General features: G+C 35.1%; 1 protein-coding gene across 1 annotated transcript in view; it reads right to left on the bottom strand.

Moving 5' to 3' along the window:
* Positions 1-15,146, bottom strand: part of EPYC (epiphycan) — a 73,927-nt gene that overhangs the window by 7,141 nt on the left and 51,640 nt on the right. The window contains exons 2-5 of the mRNA XM_082419183.1: positions 12,277-12,448; positions 7,082-7,240; positions 6,039-6,241; positions 4,637-4,732 (exon numbers count right to left, since the gene is read on the bottom strand). Of these exons, the coding sequence (XP_082275309.1) occupies positions 4,637-4,732; positions 6,039-6,241; positions 7,082-7,240; positions 12,277-12,448 (630 nt within the window). The remainder of the gene's footprint in view (positions 1-4,636; positions 4,733-6,038; positions 6,242-7,081; positions 7,241-12,276; positions 12,449-15,146) is intronic.

Raw genomic sequence — 15,146 nt, 5'->3', positions numbered from 1 at the left:
AGATCTGGGCAGGGCCCAGAACTAGATTTTTTAAAATAGCTTTATTGAATACACTTCACATACCATAAAATTCTCCCATGTTAAGTGTACAATTCAGTGGTTTTCAGTATAGTCACAGACTTGTGTAAGGATCACAACAGTTTAATTTCAGAGTGTTTTAAACATCCCCCAAAGAAACCCCATAGATATTAGAAATAACTCCCCATTTTCCCCAACCTCTAGCCCCTGACAATTTCTAAACTACTTTCTGTTTCTATGGATTTTCCTATTCTAGACATTTCACAAAGGGAATCAAACAATGTATCATCTTTTGTGACTGGGTTCTTCCTCTCAGAATTGTATTTTCAAGATTCATACATGCTGCAGCATGTATCAGTACTTTTTCTTTTATTGTTCAATAATATTCTGCTCTATGGATATGCCACATTTTTGTTTATCCATTTATCAGATAATGGGAATTTGGATTGTTTCCACTTTTTGGCTCTCATGCATAATGCTTCTATGAACGTTTGTGTACAAATTTTGTGTGGACATATGTTTTCAGTTCTCTTTCATATGTACGTAGGAGTTGAATTGCTGGGTGATATGATAACTCTATGTTTAATATTCTGAGGAAGTATTAAATTGCTTTTTAAAATAGCTGCACTCTTTTACACCTCTACCAGCAATGTATGAGGGTTCCATTTTTCTCTGCATCCTAAGCAACACTTGAAATTGTCTGTCTCTTTTATTTTAGCCAACCAAGTGGGTGTGAAGTGGTATCCCATTGTGGTTTAGTTCATTGCTAGCATAGAAATACAATTGATATTTTATGTTGATTTTATAACCTTCTACATTGCTGAACTCATTTATTAGTTCAAATAATTTAATAAATTACTTGTGAGTTTCTATATAAAACATTTGTAGATCAATTTGGGGGGTATTTCCATCTTAATATTAAGACTTCCAAACCATGAATATGGGGATATCTTTCCTTTATTTAGCTCTCTTTCTCCCCAGGTTTATTGAGGTATCTTTGACAAATAAAACTGTAGATATTTAAGGTGTACAGCATTATGTTTTGATTTATGTATACATTGTGAAATGGTTACCACAATCAAGCTAATTAACATTTCCATCACCTTACATAGTTACCTTTTGTGTATGTGTCTGGTGAGAACACTAGAGATCTACTCTTAACAAATTTCAAGTATACAGTATAGTGTTATTAACTACAGTCACCATGCTGTATGTTACACCTCCAGAACTTATTTATCGTGAATAACTAAAACTTTATACCCTTTGACCAATGTCTCCCTATATCCCCCACTCCCCAGTCCCTGGTAACCACCATTCTATGAGCTTGACTTTTTTAGATTTTACACATGGGAGAGATCATATAATATTTTTCTTTCTATAGCTGACTTATTTCACTTATTTCTCCAGATTCATCCATGTTATTGCAAATGGCAGGATTTCCTTCTTTTCTAAGGCTTAATAATATTCCATTGTATACATAGACCACAATTTCTTTATCCATTCATCCATTGACAGACATTTAGGTTGTTTCCATATCTTGGCTATTGTGAAAAGTGACACCATGGACATGGAAGTGCAGATAACTTCAAGATACTTATTTCTTTTCCCTTGGACATATACCCAGAAGTGGGATTGTTGAATCATATGGTAGTTCTGTTTTTAATTTTTTTTGAAGAAACATCATACTGTTTCCTGTATCTGTATCACCTTACATTCCCACCAACAGTGTACAAAGGTTACCTTTTCTCCACATCCTTGCCAACACTTAACTTTGGTCTTTTTGATAATAATAGCCCTTCTAACAGGTGTGAGGTGACATCTCTTTGTGGTTTTGATTTGCATTTTCCTGATGATTAGTTTTGTTGAGCTCCTTTTCACATATTTATTGGCCATTTGTACGTCTTCTTTAGAGAAATGTCTAATCAACTCCTTTGCCAATATTTTAATTAGCTTATTTGTTTTTTCCTATTGAGTTGTTTGAGTTCTGTATATATTTTGGATATTAACCCCTTCTCAAATGTATGATTTGCAAATATTTTCTCCCATTCCGTAGGTTATCTCTTCTCCCTGTTAATTGTTTCCTTTGCTGTGCAGAAGTCTTTCAACAATATGTCGTAGTTTTCAGTATACAAATTTTGCATTCTTTTATTAATATTATTCTTAGGTAATTTATTATTTTGTGACTGTTATAAATAAGCTTGTTTTCTTAATTTTATTTTCAGATTTTTCATTTCTAGTACATACATATACATTAGTATTTATATATTGATTTTGTAAACTGTCGTATTGCTGAACTAATTTATTAGATTTCTACTCTGATCCATGGCTTATTAATGAAGGTGTTGTTTAATATCTACATATTTGTGAATTTCTTGTTTTCTTTGTTGTTGATTTTTATTTTAATTTCATTGTAATCAGAAAAATACTTTGTATGATTTCAATTCTTTTCAGTTTGTTGAGGCCTGTTTTGTGGCTTAGTATATTGTATATCCTGGAGATGTTCCTTGTCACTTGAGAAGAATGTATATTTGCTGTTGTTGGGTTGAATGTTATATAGATGACTGTTAGGGCTAGTTGGTATATAATGTTGCTCAAGTCTTGTATTTCTTAGTTGATCTTATGGCTAGTTGTTCTATCCACTATTAAAAGTGGAGCATTGAGGAATCCAATTATTACTGTTGAATTGTCTATTTCCCCCTTTAATTCCGAGAGTGTAGTCTTTACAACTTCTGAGGCTCTGTTGTTAGGTGCATATGTGTTTATAAGCATTACATCTTTCTGATGGATTGACTCTCTATTATTACAAAGTGCCCATGAGGAATAATACAGATTTAGTGCCTATGCACTGTACTATTTTCTTTGCTAGGTAGTAGATACACATTGTTAATAATTATCATGCCTCACCTTTAAGTGATACTTATCATGTATCAGTAAATGCAGTACCCACTTTATAAACTAAAACTGAGATGCAGGCAGGTTTAGATATTTGTCCAATCATTAAATAGTGTCAAGTAGAATTTCAGCCCAGGGAATCTGATTTTGCCAGAGTTGTCATTCTTAATTACTATACCATATGTTGAAAAACATTTTTCAAATGAATCAAAAAAGGAGATTTCTATATGAGCATTAAAAATGAATATAAAATGAAGATAATTTAAATTAAAAACAGCTTTATACTGGATATTGGTGAGGTGATTGTGAAAGAGAAATATTTTAAAAGGTTCACTTAAGGCCTTTTTAAACCTTAGAATAGGGACTGTAAAGCCAATTACTTCAAAAAAATCTTATATTGTATATACAAGCACATTCAGTTTAAATATAACATCAGAGACCTGGTTACTCTGTAGAGGTCAATATCATCAAAGACAATAATAATAAAATTTAATTCAGAATTGGAAAAAAAATTCCAAAATTTCCCTGAGGATGCCCTTGAAAATCCTCTTCCAATCCTAAACAAGGCAAGAAATCCTCATATTTATAGAAATTCACCCCCAGAAAAAGAGAGACCAAGAGAGAGCCATAGAGAAACAGGATGAGCACCAGAAAGGGAATACACATTAAGGAAGTTAACACAGCCAGAAAAACTCTCAAAAGTGACAGACTCGTAGACAAGACTCATAGACAGATATTCACAAAAAGACACCAAAAAGAAGTATGGAAAGATATAAATAGGAATAAAAGAAAATTCACAGAGGTAAATAATTACAGGATCCACAGAGAAAAAAAGAATCAGACTTGCTCTCACATAGCAAAATCACTTCTTGTGATGGTCTATACTTTTTTTTTTGCTAAAAGATTGTAATATTACACCATGATATCGTGTCTTTGAGCACATAATGGTTGTGTTCCCTACAGATTTATTCCACAGATGAAATTATTACATTGATTACAGCTGTAGAACAAAAGTTACTCATATCTGAAATAAATAATTTATCTTTCTTTTTTTCAACAACCAAAACCATTTGTTTTAATTGATCATATTTTTAATATATTTAGAAAATATTAAATCATAACATTTTGAAAATGTGTTTTCACTCATTATTTCAGAGATAAAATGTAGCTTAAAGGGATTTAAAATAATGCAAGCTTTCAAATATGTTGGTTTAGAAAAAACTGCATTTTCTTAATCCAGAGAGATGGAAGTCTGTCATCTCTCAGCAGATAGGAATGCCCTAGGATTGAATCTTCCTCCGTACATGGAACCTAAAATCAAGAGCTAAAACTGACTTTTTTTTTCCCCCTGAAAGCTAGAAATCAAATTAGATTTTTCTTTCCCTCTTTCTTCTCTTCCATTTCTAATCTTTACACATTTCTTCAGCAGATGAAGCTCTCATTTTTTTTAAAGAAGCTTTGTATGTCAAAAAGATGCATTATGACTTGGCAAAGAATGAAAATAAAGACTAAAGTTATCAGAAATAAATCAGTAGAGATAAGAGTCATGAATGTATAATTACCTTGTACTCAGATTGAGAGAGAGAATGAATTAAAGACAGGAGAAAAATAAAAGAAAAATTGTCACAATGTATCAACATGCCATTATAAACAGCTTTTGCATCCCATCCTGTTTGCTTCTGTTTTCCATGGAGGTGTTGGGGATAACTTACTAGTAGAAGCCTACCTGGAGGTGAAGGGCCCGTAGATTTTCTGGGAGTGGCAGAGGGATGTGTTCCAAGTTGTTATCGGAGAGGTAGAGATGATGGAGATCATACATATCCTGTAAACATTCCAAATGTAGGGTCTTAATAAAAATTAGTGGTGCTACAGTTGTATTTTTCATTCCCTGTCTGTGAAACTATTTGTGAAATAATACATGCCTGTTCAGGTCTTGTTTTGTAAAACTGAGGCAAATTAGTTTTCTATGTTACTGGACAATTCAAATGAGTTTTGGAAGAACTGAAAGCAAACAAATATCTCTCGATGCAAATGAAACGTGTTTCTCAATCTCTAGGCAGAAGCTTTCTTTGCCCACTCTAACTTTCTCTATTTAAGCAAGGCAGCGACTTCCCACATAAGACACTCTGCAATAGGATTTTGAGGATTTTGGTGAGACATAGCAAGAATTTCCTTCATGTTACAGGAATGGAGAAATGAAAAGTTCTCCCCAACAAAATCCTGCTCGCTCCAGCCCAAGTACCAGGTAAAGGGCAGCCTAGCAAGACAGAATAAGTTTAGACAATAACAGGTCTACTCTAGCCAAACATCACAGGACAAACTGTGACTCACTACCGCCCATGCCAACAAAATCTGAGTGGAGAGACTAGATTTCGACCTTTGCCAGGCTCTAATGAGGTGCCCTAACTTCCTTGCCCACCAGGGTGGTGTCACAGGAGGGCTAGTGGAGAGACAGGGTTTCCACCATTGCTCAGGGCTAACGGGTCCACACAACCCCCTGTAGCCACCATGGAAGTAATGTGATGTCCCTTCAAACAGTAGTTTAAATTTATTTGTTCAACATATATTTAGAGGAGCAGCTTGAATGGAGAAAGAGTGGGTAAGAAAGCCAATCTGGTTACTATTCTCAGACTCTGTGCTGTTATTCCAAGCAAGTCACTCTAACCCCAAACTTGTTTCCTTCACTTAAAAAACAAAATGCATAAGATTAACTAAATCCATTCTCCTTACAAAATAATTTAGAAGGCTTCTACCCTCAAAGGCAACACCCACAGTCTGTACAAGTAGTTGTCCTTCCAACTACATAAGATACTCTTGTTAAGTGGCGTTTTTGGTAAATACAATTCATCCAGCTTACAGCATTTCCAGGTGCAATTTATAGACTGGTGCTCCAGATAGCCACGCACTTCTTATTCCAGCTCTGCTTTCTGTTCTTGGTGTTTGAGCAGCCTCAGAATGTACCAGAACACAGTATTTCCCCAAAGCATGATACATAGTGTTGTAAAGTTTATTTTAGGAGTTAAAAGTCTCATCAAATTGAATCCCTTTTGTGGAAATAAAAAGGCTAGTCATTGATAGCAAAGGGAATGGGAAGATGAAAGTCTTTCATATTCAAACTTAAAACTCACTTTAAATGCTTCTTGCTTTATTCCTTTCCTTCCAAGTCTATTGTTGCTAATATCAATATATGTCAAAGTGGTTGGCAATTCTGGGAGCTGCCTTATCTTGTTGTCACGCAGGACAAGCTCTCGGAGTTGAGGCAGCTTTCTGAATGCATCTTCATCAATCTCAGATATTAAATTTGATGTCAGATCAATCCTTCTTAGATCATCTGGAAAAAAGAATGAGGGAAGTAGTTAAATATTCTTGAATATGTTTTGCTCACATAAAAATAGGAATATAAATTTTCCCATATACAAGCAAATATAAAAATGAATTTAATTAGCAATGGACAATTAATGAAACAATTATTTCTAACAACTTTATAAAAATTTAATTGTTTTCCCCAAATACTATTCATATTTATGCACTTGTAAGAAAGTGTAAATTTAGCAAAGAAACTGACTCATTATATTTAACTGGTCTTTTCCCTATATTCTTCATAAACTTTGTCTGGATTTTCTATTTAAAACATTTTTCTCATTGATGGCAGATTGTTGTATTTTCTAATAGTAATAGATGCATTAGCATTAAAATACAAAGGCATTAAAAAGAAACTTTCGAATGATTAAAACACTTAATGAAGACATGTACCAAAATTCTTCAAAGTTGACAACAATTATAAAGTCAGATTTAGGTTTGCATTCATCAACCATAAAGCAATTGTGCTTTACTGGAAGTCTATTCAGACAAGCCAGATCCTAGTAAATATATGACCATGACTTTCTACTCTTATTGTTACAACATGATAATGAGTTTTAACCTATAAAATAGAATTATTTGTGATTTTTCTTTAGTTGAAAATAGTTTGAGAATATCAACAACTATATAGTTTCATAACAACCTTTAATTATTCATCATTTTTTCTTATAAAACAAACCTTCAAACGTAAAAATAATTGATTTGAGTCATATTTGGATATTCAAGTTTCATTTTCAGTACCAACATTTCACAGTGCAAACATTTTAGGAAAAGTCTGTAAAGAGAAGGATATTAGTGCCATCATCCTTACTTAGGCTTGCAAAATCATTTCTGTTGATCTTTTTAATTCTGTTAAAGCGGGAATAGAAATAAGCAGTGTTCTTGGGCAGCGGAGGAATAGCATCAAGTTCATGGTCATCACAGTATACAGTGGTACTTATACAAGTACACAGAAGGCAGGTTGGAAAGTCTAAAAGAAAGAGGCAAACAATATATGTAAGCAACAAAAGCAATTTCTAACAAATTATGTGATTACGAATATTTATTAAACAAGATTCGAGTCTCATACAGACTATTCTGGCATATTTAATATTTTCTCATATAGTTTTCTTTAAATGGAATATTAAAGTCAAATATACCAACTAAGGCTACCCCAATAATTAATATATTCTTTGTAATGCTTTAAAATTTTATTTTAAATTACTGAGTGAATATTGCATGGTTATTGCTCTTATATTTACTGGAAATTCTATTTTCAAATGTAAATATTAAGATTGTGGTTTTTATAAATTTAAAACATCACATATAATATTTTTATTAGGTCTTTCATTCAATATTTAAACAACCCACTGAAACAAAATCAAGAAGAAGATAGGGCAATAATCATTAATGTTAATTCACTCAATGTGCATTTATTAAATCTTTTCTTTGTAAGTGGCACTGTGCTAGCTGATGAAACAGTGGTGAGCCAAAGAGACAGTTCTGTTTTATAATCTGCTATGTAAGACAAATGTTAATCACACAAATAAATAAAATGATGACTGTGGTAAATGTCAAGAAATACCATAGGAGCATAAACTACAGGAATTTGATTCAGTCTGAGAGTCATCGTTTTCTGAGGAGGTGATAATTGAGTTGAAATCTGCAGGAAGAGCAAGACTTGATTATGCAGGTGAGAGGGAAGAGCATTCAGGCAGAGGAAGCAGCAGGTGCCAAGTCCCTTCACTTTGGAGGAACCAGAAGGTGGTCCCTGTAGCTACAGCACAGCGAGCATTGCAGTGTTTAAGACATAACACACATGGGCCTTATAGGCTGTGTTACAGGTTTTGTTCCTTATCCTAAGGATGGGCAGGGGTATTACATGATCAGATTTGCATGTTAAGATGTCACGCTGATTGAAGGTAAGCTGGAAGACTGAGGGAGGGCCAGCAGGCAGAGAGGAGATGAGTTATCTAGATAAAAGATGATGGTTGCTTGGCTAGGGTAATGGTGATAGAAAAGACAACAGATCCAAAAGAGTTGTCAGGCTGGATTATATCTCCATTTATTAATCTAATTGTTTTCTATCACCCCCGTACATACACACTCCTACCCGTCCTTCACTCTCTGTTTATTGGTCATGTAGAGGACAGTGAGCTTCAAGGGAGATAGAGAAGCAATGGCCAGAAGAAAAGAAGGACAATAGGATGGACGATGGAGGCCAAGTGGAGAGATAGTTTGAAGGAATAGGGAATAGAAAATAATCTAAGCCTCCTGAGGTGTCAGTTAAGGACTGAAAAATGTCTCTTGGATTAGTTACTGTGGGGATTATAGGAAACTTCAGTAAACACTGTGGAGTGATGAGGCTGGAAGCTGGATTACAGCCACTGAAGGAGGAAGTTAGAGGTGAGGAAATAGTTACAGCACATACAAACAATGCTATTGAGATGTTTGACTGTAAAGAAAAAGGAAAGAAAGATGGTGATAACTGTAAGAAGACATATTTGTGGTGTGTATGATGAGGAAATGGACTAAAGTGGGAGAGATTTGAAGAAAAGAATCCAGAGGAAGAGAGACTGAATATAAAAAGGATCCTGAGAGGGCAGCAGGAAATGGGACTAAAAAAAAAATGGGAAGAATGAAGATTTCAGTTTAATTTAAAATCTGTGGTGTGAAGGACGCATCTGTGAAACCAAGGTTCCTAGCTCAATCCCTGTATGTATCATTTAGTTCATTGAGAGAAAGTTTGTTCTATAATTTGTCAGTTTTCCTAGTTGTTTCTGGTCACTAGTCATACCCTGGAAAAATTATGAATTAACTTAATGTAATTCTACCACCGTTACTGGAAAAGGAGTGCAAAATTCTGATAATAAATCATAGGTGTAGTAGGGGAAAAAAAACACAATCGGAAGAATTTACATCCCACATGTGGGAGGACAGACTGTTCCTCTGTTGTAATAGGAGGAGGTGCATGGATGTAGATGTAGGTAAATTATACGTCTGCAAACAGAAAGACCAAAGAGCTGCTGACCGGAAGACAGCATTTTCTTTGTGAAGGAGGCGGCTAAGCTCTCTGATGAGTTTGAGGAGTTTAGGGAGGAGGAGAAAAAAGTTGTGAGACATGAGATGGATGGGGAAAGTGAACTAGCCATGAGAGATAGAAGAAGAAAGTGATGGAAGACTTTCTTGGGATTGCTCAGTGTCAATTCATCCCCATTTAGCTGAGACTGCTAGTTTTAGCACTGGAAGCCCCCGGTCTTGGGATCCCTTCACTCCCAGGCAAATCGGGACATTTGGTTGCCTTCGTTGAAGGAGCCATTCGTGGTTTGAAATCAAGAACTAGTAATGCACCTGCTAAGGTCTTATTACTGTTGTTAAATAGAAAAATCACTTATAGTAACAGCTTCAGGAATGAAAACTATTTTAGGAATGTAAATCTAGGAAAAAATTTTAAGAGAGAGCTATGAAATATTTAATACTTGCTAATTTCTCTAATCACTGTTAATGAATATTTGCTACTTATCACAGTTTTTAGAAAGTAAAGCATTTTGTTCTTCTATATATTCATGGTCATGCTAGTTTAATAATCACTTAGGGTAATTATATATAGTCACACCAGTTATTATTTAATTCTAGTTTTTTCCACTCATAACTCAAGCCTACTTTATGTGGCTTCAGAATACTCTTTCTAGAAATTGGTATTCATAGTAACAAATAATATTTTGATTTTTAATGTTTTAAATATTTCCAAACTATTTGCCTTTGATAAATTTATAGGATTTAAATTTAATTTTAAGGTTTAGAATTTCGAGAGATGCTTCCTCTTTGGAAAGTAAAATGTGAATTAAAATTTTAACTTCATTGCTTATTCTCAGACTCCTTTAGAGACAAAAATTTTTTTGTCATACTTTTTCTTATATTGTTTCAAAACTGACATTATTGAGCCATAAGTTTTACTAAAGCTTTTAAAAAGATTGGACATTCTGCTCTTCTATTGTTCCTGGCTCATCAGGTAGTGATGCCAGATCAGTCAACTTTTGAAAGATCTGAAATTACTTAAAAGTAAGTAATGTTCTAGAGATATTTAATTTCCGTATTTTGAGGACTTTCTGCTGGATACGTACATTTCCTTCTCTCTGTGTGTGTATCTACCTGGTTCTGCCTGTAGCATGTTCTGCTACCTCATAGAAAGTTGACTATGTGGAAAGAATATGGTATCTTCATTAAAGACAGGATTTAGTGGCCTCTATTTTCATTCCAGCACCCCTACGTACCACTTCCATGACCTTGGACAACTTTTATAGTATTTTGGAATTTTAGTTTTCCTATTTATAAAGTGAAGATAATAGTAACTAGTACTTACTTAGTATTGTTATATCTCTTCAAAGAGCTAATGTACATAAAACACTTTAGTGGCTGGCGTATAAGCAGCATTTCACAAAAGACAACTTTTTTACACTACTTATTGGTGAACAGTTAAAAACTCACAGAAGCAGAGGGTAGATCGGTGGTTACCAGGGACTGCAAGGAGGAGGAAAGAGAGCTGTTCAACAGGTGTAAAGTTTCAGTTATGTAAGATGAATTAAGTTCTAGACATTTGCTTATAACACAGTGCCTATAGTTAACAATGCTGTATTGCACACTGAAAAGTTTGTTGAGAGTAAACAAAAAAGATATACTCTCCTATCAAGAATAGAGTATTGAGAATAACTAACATTTATGATGTTTACTGTGGGCCAGGCACTAACTTCACTCAATTAATCCTTACAACAACTCTATGAGGTAAGATCTATTATCTATTATCCCATTTTTTAGATGTGGAAACAAAGGCAAAAAAACATTGAATGCTTTGCTCAAGACTGTATATCTAGCAAAGTCTCAAAGCTGGGATTTGAATGCTCTCTCCTCTCTTCTGTTCTCTCAGTGTGTTCTGTACAAACTTTTCTTATATTACCTATAACACATTACTGTCTCTAAGTTGGTTTACATATCTGTCTCTCTGTACTAGACACAAATATCTGTGAAAACAGTAGTCATTTTAAGATAAGTCTTGTGTCTCCAGAATTTATAGTACAGAGACTCTTGATACTAACTAAACCTTTGCAATGGGAACTCTATACCCCCTCACAACACCATTCTCCGTGTGTGTAAAAGTGTTCTGGTGTGAGCCCACTTGAACAGCCCCCAGGGTTGACACTGACAAATTCTAACATGAAATACCGACAAATCATAGAATCAGGTTCAGCACCAGGAATTCCTTCTCATGACCTAAATAAAAGGCCATGGTTTACATCAACTTCAGGCCCTACGAGATGGAGTCCAATGTTATGAAATACTTTCTTCTCTTTTCCTTTTCCTGCTGCTTCCCAGGACTGAGTGAAAAGAAGCCTGTTTTCCAATAAGTACACAGACAAGAATCAGAACAGGCTTGCTTCAAACCCAGTGTGTGAACCTAATATCTATGTGATCTCTGGAAAGTTCCTACGCTTTCTGAGCTAGTTTCCTGGGTAATAATGAAAAAAAATTAATACTAATACCTTCACAAGGAGGTTGCAATAGTCAAACGAGGTAATGTGAAGTGCTGAGCATTATGGCCCACAGAAAGCATGTGCTCAATCAATGTAAAATATCATTACTATCATCACCATCATCATCATCGGCATCCATCATCACTTGATCTCCTTGAACTGCTGGGGCCTGATCTCTCAGACACAGATTCTGATCTTGCTGATAGTGTATAATTTGTTCTAGAAATGCATTCCACTACAAAGCTTTCTGAGTAATGATGCCAGACAAGTATTTTGACCCCAAATCTTTGGTTATTTGATCATGTCCATCATGCCAAAGCGGAATTATTAAAACAGCTTTATATTTTAATACAAAATACATGTATATCTCCTGCTTCAAACCTAGCCTATAACAAAGTTTTCTCCTTGGGTCATGGGGGCTCCCTGCAGAGTTGGAGCTTGGCAGTTTTGAGGAATGAACAAGTGGACTTCATTACAATCCAGCTTTGATGGACCTGACCTTCATTGGTGTGTGGGCCCAGAACCCCAGGGAATTCAGGCTCCTGTGGAGAAGAGCCATCAATCAGCCTGGGGGTGGACTCCTCTTCCTCTTCCTCTTCAGCCTCCTTTGGCTGTGGTGGCGGGGTGAGGAGCTCTCTGTTCCCCGAAGGTATCACTGTCGCTATTTCAATCTGAAAAAGCAGCAGAATTTCATCAGGCAACCTTCTCAATCACCCTCTGTGGCAGTTACACAAATTTAAAATGTATCCATATTTGCCGCAAGAGGTCGCTGGTGTTCTGAAGTTGAACAGGGTGGGACGCCTGCTTGCCTGGGAAGGTACATGCGGTTCCAGTTACTGTTATTGTTTTCAATTAATTTTGTTTCTCAAATCTTAGTAATAGTTTCCAATGCCTTTTTAATTTTGGTCTTACTGCTCTTCACAAGATTAAAAATAACCTCGTTTATTGTTTTCTAAATACCTAGCATTCCAAGAATACGTTATTGTTGTGAAAGATTCAAATTAATCCAGAAGTGTACAGAGTAAAATCCAAAGTCCCCTTCATCCTGCAGCCCCAGTTCTACTCCTCTTGTAGACAATAACCAATAAGAAATCGATGTGTATTTTCAAGTCCTTTTAATCCTTGGTTTTCTAGATTCAAATATTCTGTTCCTTTACAATGACTTACACTTCCGCCAATTGCATTTTTAGTGAAAAGTATCCTTTGTACTAACATAAAATATATGGACACAAGAAAACTACATGATTTGATTATGGAATGCTATTTCTCATATATTTTCACTATTATTTGAATAACAAATATTACCAATAATATTTGGGTATTAAAATTGACCTTTTTGAGAGCTTTGACAATAGGAGGCACTTTTATAAAATTTAAAAAGCTTCTCAAAGATTTTTTTCATGGCTTCTATTTTAGATTACACTTGCACTTACACTCTTCTTACTTGCGTATTTTATGTAGTGAGTTGTTGCTTCTAAGAACACTGTTTGCATTAAAACAACCCGTTACTCTCAACTTTCTTCCCTTATCTCAATGTCTGTTCCTTTGTATCCCTTAGTAAATCCCTACCTCCCTACCCTACATTCCTGCCGACCTTGTAACTTTGGGCAGGAAATCTGTTCAAGACAATTGGTTATCAACATGTAGGAACCACTCTTTGAGGCCTAGTTTTTTCATGGCATCCCAGAAATTCCAAATTCTCCCTGCCTCCTGATTCTTTCCATCCTTCTTTATTTGCTTTCATTAAAAAAGAAAAACACACAAATTACTTTCTAACTTATTTAATGTCAAAATGGTATGCAAGCTATTACTTTCATGTGTAAAATAAGTACATAATTAGGCTAGATATTTTCTGAATATTTTAGGTAGATGTTTCAGTTAACCATAAAATTTTAAGATAGTCTTATGATTTAATGTCACTTTTATACACTTGAATACATTCCTTCACAAATGAAAATTATCCTTTTAAGGAACGCTAAACTTTTTTTGTCAGTTTACTTTTCTGGATGTGTCTCCTTCTATGTTTCTGTAGTTTCTCCTTTTCAGCCCTTCCTACATTGTATGGGATTGGGTCCATCAGGTTTCTGCCAACCCAAGCCTACTTGATGGTACGCTTTGAGTTATGTCTTTTATCTTTGTACCTCAAGGCTGTAGCATAGTAGGTGATCAACAAGTACTTACTGAATATAATAAAAAAATTTTGCTTGTCCAAAATAAATCTAATTCACAGCTCTATGCTTAATTTTAGAGATTTTGCTGAGAAAAAATCAACGAATGTATGAATGCGTTGAAAGCAAACCAAAAGCAAATTACAGTGTATTTGGTGCATTAGGAAGCCATACATGAAGATATTATAAAACGTGTCTAGAAATCTCTGCTTGAGAAGATTGGGCACACTTCCCTAAACAGAGAAACATACGGTTTCCATCTGCAGGGTCGGAAGGAGGCAGATTCAGAAGGAATGGATTTGCAGAGAGACCAAAAGGAGGCTCTGGGAAGAGCGGAAATTGAGACAGATCTTTCATGGAATGGAGGCAGCCTAAAGGGAGAAACACATTCCAGACACGTTGCCTTGAATCTTTAGCTTTGTAGAAAAATGTTTGCACATACTTTTTACAGATAATTGTTTTTCCACTGATTTGATGTGAAGCTGTAAGGTCTCACTTGTCATTCAGTATAATGAGGCAAAATAACTTTTGTGTTTATCAAAAACTGTTTTGTTCATGCTTACTTGCTAATAAAATGTGAATGTTGAATAAATTTTAAGACCAAAGAAAAGGAATGTTTTTTCAGTTCAGCAAAGTTACAGAACTATAGCCTCAAAGTACTGTGTCTGGAGAGCCTTTTGCATTGCAGACACCATTTATTCTCACCATTGAATAGAAGTGAGTTAGATTTCTGTCGTCTTTTCCTCTTTAACGATTTTCATACCGTGATGTGAAGCTGTGAGGCAATGCACACAGAGAAATGAGGCCAGGGAAACGTGACCACCTGGCTCTCTGTGTGGCAGACTTTATGCTTATGCTGCAGAAACCTAAATTTGGGAATAAACACAAATGGCCAGAAAATATCCCTGCCCCCCTTTCACAGGCTGCAATTGGTAACACTCAAATGCAAACATATTTGAGCCTCTGATATAAATATTCATTCTTTTGGAGTTTTTCTCCACTCTTTTTCATTTTGCCTCCTTATTTTACTCTGACTTGCTCCCTACTGAATTGACTTTTTGATCTAATCATTATATTTCCCTAAAGTTTAAAAACACAATACAAGGTCACTCCCACATGTGACCTTGAGCTTAGTTATCACTGCACTTGCTTATCTTCTTGACCCAGTACCAGCAGGGTACATCTTTGAGTTGATTGTCGT

Source organism: Balaenoptera physalus (assembly GCF_965194825.1).
Source record: "Balaenoptera physalus genome assembly, chromosome: 13".
In the NCBI taxonomy this organism is placed as follows: domain Eukaryota; kingdom Metazoa; phylum Chordata; class Mammalia; order Artiodactyla; family Balaenopteridae; genus Balaenoptera; species Balaenoptera physalus.
Note: the sequence above shows the minus strand (reverse complement) of the source record. Positions and strands in the feature narration are given on the sequence as shown.